At 42.5% G+C, this 18,096-nt stretch overlaps 1 protein-coding gene across 1 annotated transcript; it reads left to right on the top strand.

Annotated features, from left to right (window-relative positions):
• Positions 1,013-8,371, top strand: LOC104771655 (DNA repair protein REV1). Its single transcript, XM_010496224.2, has 24 exons — positions 1,013-1,264; positions 1,518-1,662; positions 1,848-1,963; positions 2,047-2,123; positions 2,294-2,784; positions 3,027-3,170; positions 3,419-3,551; positions 3,650-3,738; positions 3,815-3,865; positions 3,944-4,147; positions 4,334-4,453; positions 4,661-4,753; positions 4,874-4,933; positions 5,031-5,117; positions 5,269-5,352; positions 5,462-5,534; positions 5,874-5,942; positions 6,111-6,209; positions 6,436-6,690; positions 6,787-6,860; positions 6,997-7,562; positions 7,702-7,762; positions 7,885-8,033; positions 8,129-8,371. Exons 1-23 carry the CDS (start codon positions 1,101-1,103, stop codon positions 7,927-7,929), a joined length of 3,300 nt encoding a protein of 1,099 aa, XP_010494526.1. The 5' UTR covers positions 1,013-1,100; the 3' UTR covers positions 7,930-8,033; positions 8,129-8,371.

An 18,096-nucleotide genomic window follows, 5' to 3' on the forward strand; every position in this document is an offset into this window, starting at 1 on the left:
AAGAACACCCTTGGTGTTCTCCCTATAAAGATGGCCTAAGTAGATCTCCATTCCAGAATCAAGAATACAATTACTTCAACACATGAATAGATCCACATTATCTATCTTAATGGTTACAATGCATCAATCTCTGGTTAAGTAGGAAAACATGGGACTTCTCTTGGTGCATTGTGTTTTAGCATTAGTGCATTGTACTTAAACATGCATTTACCACAAAAAACTATACAAAAAAAACCATTGATGAACTTTCTTATCAAACTTCAAAGCAATGTGGCCTTTCATAAATATCTACTTTTACATCAGAACCCAGCAAAATTAAACTGTTGGAGATGCTCTTAGTCTCGCTACCTGTATCTTTTCCTGACAAAACATTTTGCTGTAAGTTAGTTTTATGTTATTGACTTATCTCGTAAGATTTTTTTTCTTTTTCTAATTGGTCACTTTAAGGAATTTTTTTTTCAAAACTTCTCACTAATTTGCTACTAGGTTTTCGAAAAGTAATATTTAAGCTCTTAACACCAAAGATGAATTTGATTGCAAAAGACATTGCTAAAACTATTACAAGTGAAGAGCGTTTTAGATCTTATCTAGCTAGTGGAGGTCCTACTTGGTTACATACGCGTATTGAAAAAGAAAAGAGTGGAAGGTTTTTTTTGGGATAATTCTCTTTATTCGTAGGCAATTCTTGTTTTTTAGAAGTTTTCTTGCATTATTATGGTCTGCAACTTTGTTTTTGTTTTGTTTTATTGATATCTAATAAAAATTCAGATGGCAAAAAAAAGAAAAACACTTCTCACTAATTTGCCTAGATGGTAATATTCACTAACTAAAGATTTAAGATTTGGATACAAGAGAAATAATCGTATCCTCAATTAGATGTGTGATTATAATGGGAAAAGAAGTTATCAGGTTATAATTGTAAACTTTAAAACATATGGGGAGATTTAGAAAATATATACAAGTTCGAGTACTAATCTGAGAACGTTCGTGTTTTTTTATATAAAAAAAAACCCCACTGGGTGTGACTTTACAAACAAAAATAAAGGAAAATTCCGTTGAAAGCTTCTTCTTCGTAGATTTCATCATCCCCAACACCAACAATGAAACGTAGCTTGGGTTCGAATTCTTCAAACAATAGTGGCAGTGGGAGTACCAAGAAGGCTAAGAAGAAGAATCCGAGTAATCAGAAAACCCTAGGCGCCGCATGGGGCGCTGCTTCTTCTCGTTCTTCTTATCGGTCTTCTCCTTTCTCCGATTTCGGAAGGTCTTTCTCTCATTCTCCGCCATTTTAGTGTTGGGTTTTGGTTAGATTTCGAAATTCCCATGTAAAAGTTGAAAAAGTTTAACTGCTTCTTCTGAGAAGTGAGATCGATTGAAAATGAGTATGTGTGATGTTTAAATTTTGGGATTTTTATGAATTTTTGGGAAGATGCATTGTGATGGGTTTAAAATTGTTAGAAATTGTAAATTACATTGTGGTTTTGATGTTCTGTGGGTTTCTATGTTTTTGTTGTTAGTTACATGGAAGTGAAGAATAGGAAACTTCAGAACCAATTTGAGACTGAGGCTTCTGCTTCTTCTCACGGTGTTTCGGGTTCTGAGAAACTTATTTTCCAAGGAGTTTCAATCTTTGTGGATGGTTTCACCATTCCTTCCCATCAGGTTTATGCTCTGTTCTTTTGGTTCTGATCAGTTTTCAGTTCTGTTGGTGTCTAGTTTTCTGATCTCCAATATTATATAAACTGTGCAGGTGACTAGACCTTAGAATTTCATGATTTTTTTTTCTTTCTCTAGTGTAGTTATTTCTTGTGGGTCATCTGGGGTTAACTGTGTCTAGATATCTGTAGGAGTTGAAAGGATACATGATGAAGTATGGTGGAAGATTCGAGAATTACTTCTCTAGGCGTTCTGTAACACATATCATCTGCAGCAACCTTCCAGATAGTAAAGTCAAGAATCTAAGGTTAGTTTTCCTTAGTTTCTTTAAAATCCTGGCGAAGTTCTTGCAAGGTCGTGTCTTAAAGTGGTGTTTTTATTTCCAATCAGGGCATTCAGCAGAGGGTTACCTGTTGTGAAGCCCACATGGATAGTGGACTCTATCTCTGCCAACAGACTTCTGGGTTGTAAGTCAATAGAAGATGATTTAGTTTCAGTTAAATCATGTAAATATAGGTAGAAATGTGTGGATTTGATCATTCGACTACTGTCATCTTCGTGTGCATTCATTTATTATTGCACACTTTTTATTTGTACATCTGATTCAATGCTTTGTGTTGTGGTTATCACATCTCAGGGGTTCCTTACCAGCTAGATCAACTGAATGATACCCAGCCAAAGTTGTCTGCCTTTTTTGCACCCAGAAGCCATTTGACCCCTCAGATACCTTTGCCGGTTACATCTTGTCAGCCTGATACTGCATACAGTGAAGCTGAAGAAGGAAGTTCAATTAGAGCTGAAGATTCAGAGGAAGCAAGAGACGACGTTAATGATGAGATTGACGGCGTTTATATCGAAAACACTATTGCAGAATTGACAGAAGAAACAGGAACTGGTGACCTGAAATCTTCTGAAATGAATGCAGAAAGACTTGGTTATTATGACATAGTAGAAAAAGAAGTTACAAGTGAAATTCAATCCACTACCAATCTTCATTCCGCTTCAGACAACAAGTCCGTTCATGTAAATGGGAAGAATGATGGCAAATCGATTGCAACCGTTGCTGGATCTTCTACAAGGCGTCATTCAACTCTCGAGGATCCCAATTTTGTGGAAAACTACTTTAAGGTAAAACTTTATAGAAATATTGTTAGCTTGGTTTATTCCCACAATTTCTGGTGTCTCTTACAAAAGATTCATTTAGCTGCTGGTGTCTGGCTGCTCTATTACGCCTGTATTAACAGTTCTTTCATCTGAAAGTAAGAGGGTCTCATTGTCAATTTATATAACTAGAAATAATTGGATGTATAGTATCGTTCTAATGAAGATTCTGAAGATGCTTTCTCTGTATGTCTTTTTTTTGTCTGCAGAATTCAAGGCTGCATTTTATTGGAACATGGAGAAACAGGTACCGTAAAAGATTTCATGGCTCTTCCAATGGACTGAAATGGGCAGATTCTGGTCAGAATGCAGCTGAAATGGCCAAGAAGTCAACCATTATCCACATCGATTTGGTAATTTCCTCAATCTAGGCTGTTTTCTTTATCTGCTGCTGTCTAAAAGTAAGGGAAGCAAAAGAAATCCGTGGCCAATTCTTCAATTTTGCATTTTCCCGCAGCACAATAGCTAGGCGTTTAAGCATGACATTGGACATAAAAGAGAGTGAAAAATATACTGAATTTTGTTATTCTAGAATTGCAGTATTTTGTTCTGACTTTCTTTTATTACATTCTAGTTATTTGATTCTGTGATATATTTCCAGGATTGCTTCTTTGTGTCAGTGGTAATCAAGAACCGTCTTGAATTACACGACAAGCCGGTAGCTGTATGTCACTCAGATAACCCGAAAGGAACGGCTGAAATTTCCTCTGCAAATTATCCAGCTCGGGCTTATGGTCTGTCTTATACGAAAGTAATCTCTCTTAAGCTTGGTTGTACTCGGGTCCTGACCTTTCTATTTTTGTACTAATTTAATGTCAGTTTCTTTATCTAGGAGTGAAGGCAGGTATGTTTGTACGACATGCAAAAGACCTTTGTCCTCAGCTTGTTATTGTTCCTTATAACTTTGAAGCCTATGAAGAGGTATTTTTTAGAGTCGAGTGTTTATTGTATGTTGTCATGTCGGTCCAGCTTGTTTGACATTGTAACTCAATTGCAGGTAGCTGATCAGTTTTATGACATCATGCATAAGCATTGCAGAAAAGTCCAGGTCAGCCCTCAAAAGATGTTTTTGCAGTTCCTGTAGTTTGAATACTGTTAACATTTATGTTTGTTTTATGGAGTTTAGGCACTAAGCTGCGATGAAGCGTTTTTAGATGTCTCTGATTTGAGCGATGTAGAACCCGAATTTTTAGCCTCGACAATAAGGAATGAGATCCTTGAGACTACTGGATGCAGCGCAAGTGCTGGGATAGGTGGTACTATGCTAATGGCTCGTCTTGCTACCAGAGTTGCTAAACCAGCCGGCCAACTTCACATCTCTGCTGAGAAGGTACTTTTTATAAACATCTTTCTATCTTTTGGTATATGTGTTTGTTTCTGACTCGTCAGTGGAAGAGGTATATGAGCTGTGGTTAGTTTCTTGATTGCAAAAGCCATTTTGTATTTTTTTTTTTTTTTGGTCAACAGCCATTTTGTATTAATTTCGGAATACTGATAGTGTCTAACATTTTGGCAGGTAGAGGAGTTCTTGGATCAGCTTCCAGTTGGGACACTACCCGGTGTAGGTTCTGTGTTGAAGGAGAAGCTGGTGAAGCAAAATATTCAAACCTGTGGGCAGTTACGTTTGATTTCCAAGGTAAACCATTTTTGTGGTTTTGGTTATGTCTGGTTGCTATTTTATTTAAGCAAAACATTATTTAAGCAAAACACCATAGGCTTTTTATTTAATACGATATTTGCCTTTGAAGACTACTGTATCTTATTAGTTTGAATCTGCTTAACAATTGTTATCAACAGACAACTTCGCTAAGCTATACCAAACATACCCTATCGGGTTTTACAGGATTCTCTTAAAAAGGATTTTGGGGTGAAAACCGGCGAGATGCTTTGGAGTTATAGCAGAGGACTAGACCTACGCTCAGTTACAGCGGTGCAGGTCTGCTTAACTGTTGACTCACTCACTTGTTTCTCATTCATCATTTTTCTCTCTGCAGGTGATAGTTTTCTTTTAATATGTATATGCTCGACAAGTAACTTAAAGATTGTATATGTACAGGAGAGTAAGTCCATAGGGGCTGAAGTGAACTGGGGTGTGCGGTTCAGAGATCAGCAAGATGTCTGGATTCTCGTGAATAATGTCTTGTTGTTTTTTTTTTCCGAACATTATTCATTTGAGGTTAGCTAAGAATATTTGTGGTTGTCGATTGTTGCAGGTTCAACACTTCCTCCAATGCTTATGCAAAGAAGTTTCTTTGCGTCTGCAAGGATGTGAAATGATAGGACGCACTTTTACTCTTAAGGTTTTATGCTTTTCTTAGTTTCATTGTTGTATAATATTGAGGTTTTTGCTTTGATAGTATTCATCGCATTGGCAGTGTATGCATGTTAGAGTGACATCGTTTATCACGAAAAAAAAATATAGTGAATGTTTTTCCTCTGGTGTTACTTCAGATAAAAAAGAGAAAAAAAGATGCTGAAGAACCTACCAAGTATATGGGTTGTGGAGACTGTGACAATATGAGTCGCTCCATCACTGTGAGTTATTGCAATGGAAATTAATGGGAAACTAGGATGATAGTATTTTTCTTCTAAACCTGTGTAACCCTTAAAGCCTGGCTGATTATTTTTATCATCGTTGCTATAGGTCCCTGCTGCTACAGATGACGTAGAAGTTCTGCAGAGGATTTCGAAGAATTTGTTTGGGTCATTTTGCTTGGGTAAGTGGATCTCAGCTGCTTTTAAGATGGTTTTTGCTGTTGCTATTAACTGAGCATCTATATTCGAGTTCTTCCTCACATGCAAGAATCAGCTTAGTTGAACTTCAAATTTTATAAAGATGGATGAGACTAGTTTGAGAAATTATATGATCTTGTGAGACCAATATAAGCTTAATATTTCAGAGTTGTTCTATCTTACACTGCAGGAAAGTGAGAAAGTCGGTCCTTGAGACTGAATCTCCTGTCGGAATCTATTATTTGCTATTGACTCCTGGATAACATCTAATTGTTGCATCAGGATCCATGATTAACCATCAAGTTTTGTTTCTCTTGAGATAGATGTTAAGGAAGTTCGTGGGGTTGGGCTTCAGGTTTCTATGCTTGACAGTGCAGATCTTTCTAATAAAGGTTGGTTCTGGGGAAATTAAGGTTCATTTTGATTTGATACATATTAAATTACAGATCATTCTTCTTTATGAAATTTCTTATGCATTGCTGCGAAACATTCCGAAGAGAGAAGTGATTCAAACATGTAGTCCTTCCTATTCATTTACACTTGTTTTCTTGGTTTTCAAGGTACAAGGACTCTGAAATCATGGCTCAGCTCTGCGCCTGCATCTGTCCATATAGAACAAGATGATAATGTTTTTTCTGCAGCAGTCAGGGAAAACTCAGGTAAATAAATGTTCTGTTAGTGCTCACTATGTTAAAGCTTTACAAGTGATTCCCCAAAATACACGACATTCTGTTTGAAAATGTATTAGTATTTCTGTGAGAAGCAAAAATTCTGACCCAAAATCGGTTTTCTTTTCCTTTCCTTTTTTGTTGTTGTTATGGGTCTATAAATTAAGAGCAGCTTTAACTGCGGAAAACTAGTGACTTAATTGTTGCCTTGTGACAGATTATAATAGGCATGCTACTGGTGGAGTTTCTAGACTCCGAGAATCTGAATCAGCAGAATCTTCAATTCAGTCAGGTGATACAAATTCATCCTTACCACCCATGTGTTATCTTGACATGGAAGTTCTAGAGAATCTTCCTCCAGAGCTCCTTTCAGAATTAGATGGAACCTACGGAGGGAAGCTGTATGAGTTGATTGAGAAAAAACGAGGCAAAAGAAAGATCAACAGCAGTTCTCCACATATCTACTTGGATGGTTAGTTTTGTTAGCTGTATTTAGAAACTTGATGAAATACCTGTGTTTTTTTTCCCAGTGTGGTGCATCTGAGATGATTTATTTTCCTTCCCCTAGGCACTGCTGCTGGCATTAAGGAATTAAAATCTATCTCAGTTAAGATACATGGCTTGAGCACCTCTGGGGAAAAGGTAAAGCTCTTGCTATTCCTTCTTGGAATGAATCATCTCACATATGTTTGGCCATCCTCAACAGTAGAAACAGTTACCTGAAAATGGGGCGAGTGATATAGATCTCTAAGAGTTTTTGTTCTATTTCCGAAATTAGGAATATAAAGAACCGTTTGTGCCACATTCTTCCATTGCCAGAACGTCTAATCAGGGTACAATAGAAATTACTGATTTGATGCCTTCATCCCTTAGTCAAGTCGACGTCTCTGTGTTACAAGAATTACCTGAAGAGTTAAGAGCTGATGTATTGGGAGCATATCCTGCCCACAGGAGACAACAGTCATCATCAGATGTTCCCATGGAGACTTGTAAGAAACAAGATGAGGAACCAATAGATATAAAGGGCACTGAGAATGAAATTGGATTCTCATGTAGCGCTCTCTGGTTTGGAAATCCTCCTCTTTGGACAGAGAAGTTCAAAGTTAGTGGCAATTGTACTTTGGAATATTTTTCAGAGATATACTACAAGGTTGCTCAGTCAAGGCCTATGTTATCCCCGGTCCTGCAGCAGGCTATTTCAGAAATCGGGATCTTTCATGATGCAAGTGCCAATGAATTGGACAAAGCTATTTACGATGTGTGTGAACTTCTTAAACAGTACATTAAGCTCAAGGTAGAAGGTGATATCGAGGAGATATATCTCTGTTTCCGCCTTCTGAAGAGGTATTGTAGAGATTTTTCTTGCACCTGTATTTGATCATAGTTATGACATATTTGACTAAAACATTTGATTTAAAGATTTGTTTGATTGTTCATCTTAGATTGTTACCACTTTTGATGATAATTACACTTTTACCTTCAGATTAGCAGCAAGGAGCCAACTTTTCCTACAAGCCTATGAGATAATGTCTCCCTTTATTCAGGTCAGTGCAAGGTTCCCATTGACATTGCAAATCACTACGAAAAAGGAAGCCAGAAGTCTGAGGTTGAATCATTTGGGAAAATCGGAAATTGACAAAGTAATCAGACTTCTTTCTTTACACAGGCCTCGATCAGTGAACACTATGGAGGAAGCTTGAGTATACCATGAAAGGTCTTTGCTGAGGTTAGACTGAAGTCTTGCTGAAGGCTATAAAAGAATGTATCCTTGCAGTTACATTTGTTTGCGTCCCTTCTTATCAGTTAAGATTCATTGTAAGTGTGAAGACGGTGAAACATTGTTGTGGTCCTTAGTCCTTACCAACTAGACAGCCTGTGAATAGAGCTAAACTTGGGATTTGACTTTGCAGGACAATGTGGATCCATCCTGAAGGGAATCATGGTGAATGCATACAAAGCAGCTTATTGGTGTGAATTGAAAGCTCACCTTGTGGCATTTGCATAATGAGATATGGGAGTGATTCGAACCTCAAAGTTGCAGAGCCATTAGGAGCCACTACTTTTCTTTGTCCATAGGAATGTATATATAAGAAACAAACACTACACTCTGCGTATAATAGTACAATTTACAAGTACAGTTTCATTCCTTTTTTTTTTTCCCTTCCGTTAATTCACCACACTCCTTTATTTATTTGTTGGTTTTATATATAAATTAAAATTTTATATGAAGAGTTGAAGATAGTTTTATTAAGAAATTAATGCACAAGAGAAAACATTCTCGATCAGCCGTTACCGAGATCTCCTTAATAACAAAATGATGCCGTTGACATTGTTTTGACAATTTAAATTTGTCATTACAGACTAATTAACCCCGCACAATTTCTCCATTTGACAATTTAAAATTGTGCCTTATCAGATCAAGTCAACAAGAGTTTATAAATTATTTAGAACTCAACAAAAGAATGAAGTTTTTTTTTCACCAGATAAAGAGTTCATGCTTTAAATCAACGAAAATGTAAACTTCAAGATTTTAATGACATTTTTCCCGATTGAAAAGTCACATTCGATCAAAATTTACTTTCAAATTTTTAAAAGTACGAATATCATAATATGTATGGTTGTAAAAACTTTTCGACGTACATATAAAGATTGTATTGTGGGTTAAATTAAATTACTTTTCGTTGATTTAATCTGCAGTTTTTGCAAGTTAAGGTTAAACTTGCATGAAAATGTCATTCAGAAAAGAAAAAAGAATGTTCAGAAAACCTTCTAAAAGAAAATTGCAAAAGAGGGGCTCGAATATTTCACCTCCAAGAAAGACATAAGCCAAGCTATCGACCAAAAGTTATTCGTTTGCCTGGATCCAGTTACCAGCAATCACAATTTTTTATCGCTAAAATTTTTCATCGACTAGTCACTGCGATTGGTTAGTGATAGACAAACAAACAACAATTAATTTTAAAAATTAATTAAAAAAATAAACAAATAAAATATGATCAAAATTAAATATAATTAAAGTTTATTAAACAAAATAGCTAAATGTGAAAAAAAACAAAATAGCTAAATAAAGTTATTAAAAATTAAATAAAATCTAAATATATTAAATTAAAATATACATTAAAAATATTATTAACATTTTCTAGACAACAATTGTTAAAATTTGGATATGAAAAATTTATGTTATGTGTGAAATAGTTTTTTAAATTAATTTTGTATGGATATGAAATAAATGTAATGTTTTCTTCATTGTACTATATATATATATATATATATATATATATAGTATCAAATCACCAACATTTTGTCTCGGTTCACAAAAATATGGGTCAAATTCAACCACTGGTAATGTATTTACGTTCCAAAGTTATCACATCGATGACATGCCCATTAAAGGTCACTTTTTGGATACGTCTAGTCAAGAACAGTATGATCTATTGTTGGTGCGGAAATTAGCACCCCCAACATACCGATCTAAACCCGATCAAAGGAACCAGCTATTTAAACCGGGAGTTCGATCTTGATTTGGACTTCATTTCTAAAGGCCCAATAGTACCGAGAAGCCCAGTGCCGAGGTGATAGACCGACGTCACAACTCGCCCTGTGGCTAACCTAGCAAGACAGGAAGGACTTTCCTAATCAGATCGACCGTAATTAGAAAAGTGAATGTATTCAGTAGATCTTCGAATACCTATAAATAGAGGGCAATCCTCTCATTGTAAAATCATCGAACAATTAATACAAAAAACCCTAATTCTTCATTGTTCTTGAGCAAAAACCTAACTTGTTCTTCAAGAGATTTCAATTCCTCTTTTCTTCTTTATTTTGATCCGAATTCTTAGAGAGATTGTACTGTTGAATTTGTTTCCCCTCATTAAACAAATTCATTGTTGAATTCTAGATTCAACAATTGGCGCCGTCTGTGGGAACGCTAAGTTCTCAAGTTACTTCTCTCTCAAGAATCTTTTGAAATTCGAGTGAGAAACACCATGTCTCTAACCTCCAACAACGCTGTCGCCAGCGCACCCGCTCCACAACAGGACGACCCAGTCACCGGAGCCACCAACTCAAGGGATGTCGCCGCAGATCCACCTACTGACGCACCTACCACACGCGTCTATGTCCGGGCCCGTGCTCGCCACTCCTCGGGTAACCCAGCGAACGACTCAACAGCACCCTTGGGCGGAGTTGAAGATACCGAGGTACCTCACCCCATAAACCAGGAGTCTGATGAGATCCCACCTATCGACGGACCTGTCATTAGACAGACTTCGTCTGCGCCAGTCGCACAACCTCCCCAGCTCGTCTCTGTTGACGAGCTTCGCCATGTGTTTGGAACGATCTCACAAGATCTCTTCCAAGCGATATCCAACACCAACCGACGGATGGACGCATTAGAGCGTAGTGCTCCCCCTCCACCTCAGCAAAGCGCAGTACCGCCACCAGCTGCACGCAGGGACGGGCCCCTGAACCGGCAGCTGTTCAGCGACCCACCACCTTCGGCCTTTCGGTCTCAAAACCAGTACGCACCCTCGGTGCTAACTTCAGGCGGGCAACCCCACATCGGACAACCCTCTCAAAGAGATCCGATCTCGGCCCCCTGCCTCGAGTTGGAGGAAATCCATCTCAAAATCAAGGATATGGGGTCCCTCCTTCGCCGGGCTGTGAGCACAGCCCTAGAGATCGATAGGATGTTCGAGGCCACGCAACGGACTCCGTTCACCAGGCGAATTCTGGAGACATACGTTCCATCCGTCAAATTAAGGTTGCCGACTTACGAAGGGACGAAAGACTCGATGCAGCACATGACCTCGTTTATGGCTGTAGTGTCTAAGGCCAGATTCACTGACGAACAGAGGGACGCCGGTCGATGCCAGCTGTTTGTCGAGAGTCTAATAGGGAACGCACTAACCTGGTTCTCTCGGCTCCCGGCGAACTCGATTGACAGCTTCAGTGAGTTGTCAACAGCTTTCTTGCGGAACTACCGTGTCTTCATAGAGCATGGTAATTCCAGCGCATAATTATGGGAGATAGTCCAGGAGCCTGGCGAACCACTACGGCAATACCTCACCAAATTCAAGGAAAAATACGCCAGCATCTCGGTCACTGAAGACGTGGCGATCGCCGCGTTTAAGAAAGGGCTCGTTCACGGGTCGCTCTTGCAAGTGGATCTAAATATCCAGGAAGCCAAGGATCTTGACGATGCGCTTCATCGGGGGTCTCGTTACGCATACGTCAAGGAAGACGAGGCGAAGCGAGTTGGGAAGGCCCCTCCCGTACGTACAAATCCGACAAAAGAGAAAGGCTGATACAGCTACCAGGAGCCCCGAAAACATCACGACCCAAAGGATCCCAAGCGTGGAGTAGTCAGCGCGATCTCCGAAGATGGAGGACAGGATAACACATCTCCGGATTCACAAGAGGAGTTATATTGCGACTTCCACATGTTCGGAGGCCATTCCACAGCCGAGTGTAAGCACTTGTCCAATTACTTATTTGAGAAGTACCTATCCGGCAAAATCAAAGCTGTTTATCAACCTAAAGCTTCTCGCGGCGGTCACAGAGGCAGATGTCGAGGAGGAAGGTTCAGACGATCCAATCCTAGTCAAGGTCCGGAAGGGCGCCAACCAGTCAAATAGCGCACCAAGTACTCCGCAACAGCCACCTCCCGTCGAGCAGCAGAATCCGGCGCCAGTGGAAGTCCTTCCAACTCCACCCAAGCGTCAAAAAGGAAAGCAGAGCGAACAAGCGGCACCTCGGGGTCGTATCTCTATGATCATTGGGCAGATTGATGAATGCCCGGATTCGGTCCGAGCCCTGATAAAGCGAGCGCGCTAGATTTGTAACGTCTGGGCGATTTCCGAAGAGGAGGCGCTAAGCACTGATCCCATCACGTTCACAGCAGAAGACGCCAAGGGGATCCATCACCCTCATAACGACCCCTTAGTCGTAGAAGTCATGATGGGCGAGTTCGATGTAGAACGAGTCTTAGTGGATACGGGCAGCACGGTTAACGTTCTGTTCTTACAGACGTTAGAAAAAATGGGTATCACACCGGAGCAAATCAAACCAGGAGCCAGAATGCTGACTGGGTACGACGGCGTAGCCAAAACGTCGATGGGCGACGTGAAGTTGCAATTCCAAACTGGTGGCGTAACACGAAAAACCAAGTTCCTGGTCATAGACGCCCCACCAATCTACAACGCCATTTAGGTTCACCTTGGATCTATTCAATGCAGGCAGTCCCTTCCACCTATCATCTCTGCGTAAAGTTCCCAACGGTTGCGGGAATTTATACGTTATACGGCGATCAAAAGATGGCCAGGACCTGTTCTGTTCTCGAGAAAAAGCAAAGGCGGAAGGACGACGCATAGCAATTACAGGGCGAGGATCACTTCGGCGATCCTCATAAGCCGGAGCGAGATCGGCTGAAGGCCACAGGATGCCAAATCATACAAGTCAACATCGATGGAGTAGACCCCTCCCGAACGGTCAGAATTGGGGCCGAACTCGATGAAAGAATCAAGACCGAGCTGGTAGAATTTCTGAAATCGCGATCCCAAACGTTCGCCTGGTCCACCAAAGATATGGTTGGTATTGATCCATCATTCACCTGCCATAAGCTAAATGTCGACCTCATTTTCAAACCAGTTCGACAGAGACGACGGTGTCTCGGGACCGATCGAGCAAAGGCAGTACAAGACGAAGTCGAGCGACTCCGGAAAGCCGATCAGATAATGGAAGTACAATACCCCGATGGGCTGGCAAATCCGGTGGTAGTCAAGAAAAAGAACGGTAAGTGGCGGGTCTGCGTCGACTTCACCGACCTCAATAAGGCATGCCCTAAAGACTGCTTCCCGTTACCTCACATCGACGGACTCGTAGAGGCCACAACAGGTAACCAGCTCCTCTCGTTCATGGACGCGTTCTCCGGATACAACCAGATCGCAATGAGCCCAGCCGATCGCGAAAAAACCGCGTTCATCACAGACAGAGGGACCTACTGCTACAAGGTGATGCCATTCGGTCTGAAAAATGCGGGGGCGACTTACCAACGCCTGGTCAACACGATGTTCGCCGACCTCTTAGGGAAAACAATGGAAGTCTACATTGACAATATGTTAGTCAAATCCCTAATAGCAGAACAGCATGTCCAGCATCTCGCCGAATGCTTCGATATTCTAGATCGATTCCAGATGAAGTTAAATCCCACCAAGTGCACTTTTGGGGTAACCTCGGGGGAATTCTTGGGATACATCGTCACGGAGCGTGGAATCGAGGCAAACCAAAAGCAGACTAAGGCAGTGCTGGGACTCCCCTTGCCTACCAACAAACGAGAGGTACAACGCTTAACAGGACGAATAGCCGTGCTGAACCGATTCGTCGCCCGGTCAACAGACAAGTGCCTCCCATTCTATCATCTCCTTCGGGGAAATAAAGATTTCCATTGGGATGACGCCTGTGAATATGCCCGAAGAAGGAGAGACATTGTATCTCTACGTCTCCGTTTCCAGCTCGGTAGTGAGCGGGGTGTTAGTCCGATATGATCGCGGCGATCAGCGACCAATTTTTTACACAAGCAAGGCTCTCAACGACGCGGGGACACGTTAACCAACCTTGGAAAAACTCGCTCTCGCCTTGATTGTTGCCGCTCGGAAGCTGCGACCTTATTTCCAGTCGCACTCCATTGATGTGTTAACCGACCAGCCACTCCGGACAGTTCTTCAAAACCCCCTTCAGTCCGGGCGAATTGCAAAGTGGGCAATCAAACTAAGCGAGTACGATATTGAATATCGTTCTCGCCCGAGTTTAAAATCACAGGTCCTAGCGGATTTCATCATGGAGCTATCTCCCGACCTCGAGGAAACCATACCTAAGGAGGAACCAGGGATCCGGCGTTGGAATCATACTCTGATCCCCAACGGGCGAGGTCCTCGAGCAAGCATTGAAACTCGGCTTCAAAGCATCGAAAAATGAGACTGAGTACAAAGCCGTTCTGGCCGGATTACGGTTAGCACAAGGTCTGGGGGTGACCAGCATCCAAGTTTTTGCGACTCCCAGCTAGTGGTTAGCCAGTTTAGTGGGGAGTACGGCGCTAAGAATGGGCGCATGGAGGCGTATCGCCAATTACTCCAAACTCTCTCTGAACAATTCGCCTCGTTCAAACTGATCAAAGTTCCAAGGAGCGAAAACGCATCGACAGATGCTCTCGCCGCCCTGGCGAATTGTTCTGACCCGGATTTGTGACGAACGATCCCAATCGAGTGTATCAAAACCCCTAGCATCGACCATATCGATTTGACATACGCCATCAGCGACGCTGCAGAACCAATGGATATCGACCCACCTGTCCAGGAACCCGTGGAGATAACACAACCCCAGACGATTGGCATCTCGAAATAAAGATGTACATCGAGGACGGCAAGGTCCCGGAAGATCGCTGGGAAGCTCGCCGATTGAAAGCTCGATGCGCGCACTACGCCATGATGTGAGGCAGCCTTTACCGATGCAGTTCATCCGGAGCCCTACTTACCTGTGTCGATCGAGAGGAGGCAGAACGAATAATGATGGAAGTTCACGAAGCTGACGGAGGCAACCACTCCGGAGGGCGTGCACTCACATTGAAGATAAAGAAAGACGGTCATTATTGGCCAACCAAGGTCGCCGACTGCGAGGCAGTTTCAACGAAGTGCGAAGCATGCCAACGCCACGGACATATGAAACATGTACCTCCCGAGCTGCTAATACCGTCACCGCGCCATACCCCTTCATGCGCTGGGCAATGGATCTCGTTGGCCCACTACCCCCGTCGAGGTCAAAGAAGTTCCTTTTGGTTCTGACTGATTATTTTACCAAGTGGGTAGAGGCCGAATCGTTTCACAAGATACAGTCGCTGGACGTCACCAACTTCATCTGGAAAAACATCATCTGCCGCCATGGGCTCCCTAAGAGATCGTCACTGACAACGGAACGTAGTTCACTTCCCTCATCACCAGACGCTTTCTAGGTAAATGGGAAATACGCTTAAGCACCTCGACCCCCAGGTATCCTCAGGGAAACGGTCAAGCCGAGGCAACCAACAAAACCATAATAGACGGATTAAAGAAGTGCCTCGGGCTCAAAAAGGAGCTTAGGCAGATCAGCTCGACGGCGTGTTATGGTCCTATCGGACGACCCCACGGCGAGCTATGGGGCAATCTCCGTTCTCGCTAGCCTATGGCATCGAAGCACTGGCTCCAGCCGAAGCCGGAGTACTTTGCCGCGCTTTGTTGGTCGACGATTCCGAGCTCAACGACAACATGATGCTCGACAACATTGACTTCACCGAGGAACTGCGCGATCAAGCTCTCGTCCGAATTCAAAACTACCAAAACGCCTCGTCCAAGTACTACAACAAGGCTGTCTGTCAATGACGATTCAACGAGGGCGACCTGGTGCTGCGCGAGGTGTACAAGAACACAAAGGAGATTAACGCTGGCAAACTCGGCGCTCGCTGGGAAGGTCCGTATCTCATCTCTAAAGTAATTTGCCCTGGAGTCTACGAGCTCCTGACCATGGAGGGCAAGCAGATCAAAAACTCGTGGAACGCGGCCCATCTTAAGCGTTACTACTACTAGATCATTTAGTCAATTTCAGTTTTGAAAGCATGTGTACTGTGAACTACGACTGGCTTGATCCCAATTTTGGGTACGTAGGCAGTCCTTGATTTCTTTTATAAGATTTTGGGGACGTAGCTGGAAAAATAATAAGATTTCTTTTATTTCAAAAGAACTTATTATTTTGATTTATGTTTGCCATATCGCCACACACAAGGAGTCTTCTACGTCGACACATCGCCCACTTAAAGAAAGACAGACAAAAAAAAAAGGGAGAAACTAAAAGCAATAAGGCGCACCGATGTAATGGGATGCTGAGACAAGTCTTCTGATCTCGGGGAGCAGGTGCGAAGTGTGACCCCCCTCCTGTGATCTCAACTTCCTCGGCGATTCACAGGCGCAGAGCTTGAAAGGTCGGACTCCAAAGGCTCCTCGACGGCTATACCTTCCAAATAGGTTCGCCAGCGATGACGCTCCCGCCTTAGTTCTTCTAGCCGACCTGCTGGCACATCTGCACCCCTGTCCGCCATTTCCTCGAGGAATGCGCATGGACCCTCCACAGTATGGCTCTCTTGGAAATGATGATCCGTGGTTTCCAGATGAAGGATGTAGCGCCGCAACCTCTCTATGCAACCCCTGTAAATCGGGATTTACGCAACATGCAGATTCTCCGATTCGCAGATTCTCAGATTCGCTTAGCGGCTTGTAGTCGCCTTCCGGCAGGTCGGGTATCAAGGTCCTGGTGACCTGCCCCTCACATCGGTCACGATCAGCAAGCAGTCGGGTCATGCGCCAGTTCGCCAGATAGAAGCCATTAGCGATGAGCTCGTCAAGAACCGAGATTGTTCCTTCCCGGCGGCAGAGCTGGAAGATGAGATCGTATTTCAGGCAAAAAGCCTTGATATACGAACTCATCCGTTGACAGCAAGCTCGGTAGATGCGGATCTCTCTTTGCAGTGGATCCTCCTCAATTTCCTAGACAAGGTCAGGGGATGGAGGCGGAACCGCCTCTTCTATGGGGAGGGCGATATTTGACGCTTCAGGGCCGAATCCGCTGACCCCGGCGGCTGTCAGCTCTCGAGCTCGCCTCAACCATGCAGACCGAGTTGTGATAGGCATGCTTTGCAGTTAATTTTTCTGAAGTTTGGATGAGAGATGCTCAACAAACCTCCTCTTCTCCTATTTATAGGGGAAACGGGGGAGATAAATGCTGCGTCCCGAAAATCTCGCACCACTCAGATCGTGGGAAGATACGCGCTGCATCCCGAGACTCTTCCACCAATTAAATTGCATCGTTAAACCGCATCCGTATTTAATGACGTGGTTACGCCTCGGGAATGAGCAAAAATAAAAAAAAAAAGAAAAAAAAAAGGAAAGAGGGGGCTACTACGCCTACCTAGTTCGGAACCGAGCTGATCGACATCTTGGCCAGATGATCGACCTACTCTCCAGCACGAGATAAATCAAACCCAAAGAATTCCTTTTGAATTGTTTCGATTATAAATCTGTAATGCGAGACGCACCGAACCCAGAGAATTCTTTTAGAATTGTCTCGATAACTCCTTAACGAGAGATAAACCGAACTCAGAGAATTCTTTTGAATTGTTTCGTAAGTTCCAGTTCGGACGGATATAAGCCGAACCCAGAGTTGTAAATTTCACTTTTCGATTCTCGAACTGGGGAAAAGAAGGTAAGCCGAAGTCCTGTACCTCGTCCTTCGCTTAAAAGCATATTTATGCTTGGACCGAATTGCCTCCATATAGGATTACTCAGTGTAAGCCGGGAGACGTTACGCCTCTGATAAAATTCCGAATAGAGTGGAAACTTTATTAATCGCAAAAAATAAAATTGTTTGAACAGGACAGCATGCTTGATATAAAAAAGAGACGAAAAAGAAATAAATAGTAAAGGGTTCAGATCGCCAATCCCAAGCACATCAGCCATCCAGATCAAGCCCTGCTGCCATCTTCCAAGTATTTACTTTAAGACGCTTCGGCATGGGCCGTAGAAGCTGGAGCCCTGTTCTCTCCCATTCGGCAGGATGCGATTCCAGTGCCCTGATCTTTTGTTCGACCTCGTCAAGACGGCCGATGGTTCTTCTTCTCTTCGCCCTTAAGGTGGCGATCTCAGCGTCAAGTACCGCTAGAGGGTTGTCGATTTCATTCTTTTTCATACGGTGATAGTAGAGCTTGTGGCAATGTTCACGGTGCACGGATTCAATCAGCACACAAGGTCATCGATCAATACAACAAAAAAAAAATATGGACGAATAAGAAATTCGCATA

The sequence above is a fragment of the Camelina sativa genome, chromosome 20 (genome assembly GCF_000633955.1).
Source record: "Camelina sativa cultivar DH55 chromosome 20, Cs, whole genome shotgun sequence".
Lineage (NCBI taxonomy): Eukaryota > Viridiplantae > Streptophyta > Magnoliopsida > Brassicales > Brassicaceae > Camelina > Camelina sativa.

Excerpts from the sequence above, each read along its gene's own strand:
- LOC104771655 (XM_010496224.2), top strand. The coding sequence starts at position 1,101 with ATGAAACGTAGCTTGGGTTCGAATTCTTCAAACAATAGTGGCAGTGGG. Across the intron at positions 5,535-5,873 it reads GTTTGGGTCATTTTGCTTGG|ATGTTAAGGAAGTTCGTGGG; the intron begins GTAAGTGGATCT and ends CTCTTGAGATAG. Across the intron at positions 6,691-6,786 it reads TCCACATATCTACTTGGATG|GCACTGCTGCTGGCATTAAG; the intron begins GTTAGTTTTGTT and ends TCCTTCCCCTAG.